This window comes from Lolium rigidum, chromosome 7, assembly GCF_022539505.1.
Source record: "Lolium rigidum isolate FL_2022 chromosome 7, APGP_CSIRO_Lrig_0.1, whole genome shotgun sequence".
NCBI classification, from domain to species: Eukaryota; Viridiplantae; Streptophyta; class Magnoliopsida; order Poales; family Poaceae; genus Lolium; species Lolium rigidum.
In genome coordinates, this window is record NC_061514.1 from 169,590,175 (window position 1) to 169,592,460 (window position 2,286).

General features: G+C 46.2%; 1 protein-coding gene across 1 annotated transcript; it reads right to left on the reverse strand.

The window, feature by feature from the left end:
• Positions 1-978: 978 nt before the first annotated feature.
• On the reverse strand, positions 979-1,827 carry LOC124674198 (fasciclin-like arabinogalactan protein 14). The gene has a single exon (XM_047210237.1). It carries the CDS (start codon positions 1,825-1,827, stop codon positions 979-981), a length of 849 nt encoding a protein of 282 aa, XP_047066193.1.
• Between the last annotated feature and the right edge of the window lie 459 nt (positions 1,828-2,286).

The following is a 2,286-nucleotide window of genomic DNA, read 5'->3' on the forward strand; positions in this document are numbered from 1 at the left end:
CAAATGATCAGATGAATATGCATAAATGATTTAGAGTAGTACGTGCATGCATCATGCATGATGGACTACTGATTGGAGGGTGCCAGGTTGGGATCAAGACAAACTTCAGGATGAAGACTAAAGGCAGAAAAGAGTCGATGTAAACTGGCGTCTACGGCCGGCAGATGTACCTGTGTCTTCCATGTTCACTAGATCGGGGTTCTTGAACATGTACTTGATCCTATGATGTATGTGCATTTATTCATTTATTGGCCTTAACATTTCATCTAGAAATTAATCTTACTGTCGTGTTTTTCTTTTTTTGACATTGCAGCACCGAGTCACATGAAAGAATTAATAATTACTGCAGTCGTCGCAAAAATATGTGCGATTAGTTCGGAAGATATGAACTTCAAGCAAAGACAATGTGGTATCTGAAAGAGCACATATGCATGTCACTATCGGTGTTCAAGTACCTTAGTCATGTGAGTGTTGATGGTTACCTTATCAGCATAACTGAAACTTATATCTATATCCTACAAATAATTACTCCCTCCGATCTAAATTAATGGACTCAATTTTGTCTAAATATAAATGTATCTAGACGTGTTTGTTGACTAGATACATTTGTATTTAGATAAAATTGAGTCAATTAATATGAATCGGAGTGAGTACCTCATTATCGTGATTCAGATGGTATTTTACAGTGAATGCTCGGAAACTTAGCTCTAGATTTGTACTAGAACATATATTGATAATCACTTAAACATTATCTTGAATTTCAGAAATAATTTTAAAAAACACTAGCCCGTGCAGGCCGCACGGGTTGAAGACTAGTTAAATAAATTTATTTAACTTATGACAAACCTAGAACTTCCATCATTTTGAAACAGATGGAGTAGGTAACTATAGGCTTTGACGATGTACACCTGAGAAAATATAAATCCTTTAATTAATTACAAAAAAACTAGATTGTAAAGCTAAAGTAGCTAGCATCCTTTATATCATCAACATCACAAGCCCGATGAACCCAAAACTTGTGCAAACTAGCACCGTATTTCCCGCCGAGGTGGGCACGCCTTTGGCCGCGTCAGCACTCTTCGCTGGTTGAGATGATTCGGGTGCATCCACAGCTGCAGGGGAAGGATCGTCAACGTCTAGAGCACTGGCATCATCGGATGATTTGAGCGCCTCAACCTCAGCCTCGGTGGTCTGGACGCTCGCTTCAGGACCTTCCGCTTTCTCGATCGACGATGCCGGTGATGGCGACGAACCATAGGACTTCGCTTGAGGATCGGGTCCCTTGCCCGATGAGCCGATGCTCGGCGGGATGATTGCTTCGCTGACCTGCATGACGGCGAGGTTGTAAGGCCGGCAAGCAACGACCTTCACCAACTGCGAGCTGAGCGGTGCGCCGGGCTCGGCCGAGCCAAACGCCATCTGGTCGTCCGCTCCCTGGGTGTAGTTCAAGAACCCCATGCGGTTGGTCGCGGCGCCGGTCGTCTGGAATAGCGTGGTGAGCAGCGCCGTCTTCTTTGCGATGGTGTCGAGTTTCATGGGGTCGTAGTAGTCGAGGATGACGTGCACGGCCAGCACGTTCTTCTGCACGTCGGCGGGCAGCGACGTGATGGCCCTGGCGGCAGAATCGTCTACCACGAGCACGGTGATGGTCTGCCGATTGTTGATCTCCTCGGAGAGATTCGTTTTTGAGAGGAGGCTGTTGAAGGTCGAGAACTCTGGTGACTCGCTAAGGATCTCGGTGATGTTGAACTTGGTATATGTGGCCGCGGCGGACGACGCGAGGGTGAGGAGGAGCAGTGTGGCGGTGGCGGCCCTTAGAGATGCCATGGTTGCCGAGGTCCGCACGGGCTCGGCGCAAGGCCGTCCGGTGGTGATCAATTGGGGGAGGGAAAGGAGAAGTAGCGCGCGAAGGGTGGTGACAAATATGGATTTCTACGTTCGGACATGCATGTCCGGTGGTCACATGAGCTTAAGAGATTTTGAGTGGCTGGGAATTTTTTTAGAACGTCATATGCACATGGCAGTTACTCCTTTGGGACCCATCAAATAACTTTTTCTAGTTCTAAGCCTACCGGCGACGGGCCTCGCTCCGCTCATCAGAAGTTAGCCTCCCTTTAGTATATGAATTTGGATCATAATATAATATAACAAACTTTACCTTGAGACAAATTTCATCTTGTAGCATGAACTTCAACAATCTCCTGAACAACAAAGAAAAACACTTGCTGGCGCCAACAACCACTTGGGCTAAATAGTTATACCAACCAAGCTCGAGCAAAGCTCAAA

Bases quoted from the DNA above. Each gene is read 5' to 3' on its own strand.
- LOC124674198 (XM_047210237.1), bottom strand. From the start codon at position 1,827: ATGGCATCTCTAAGGGCCGCCACCGCCACACTGCTCCTCCTCACCCTC.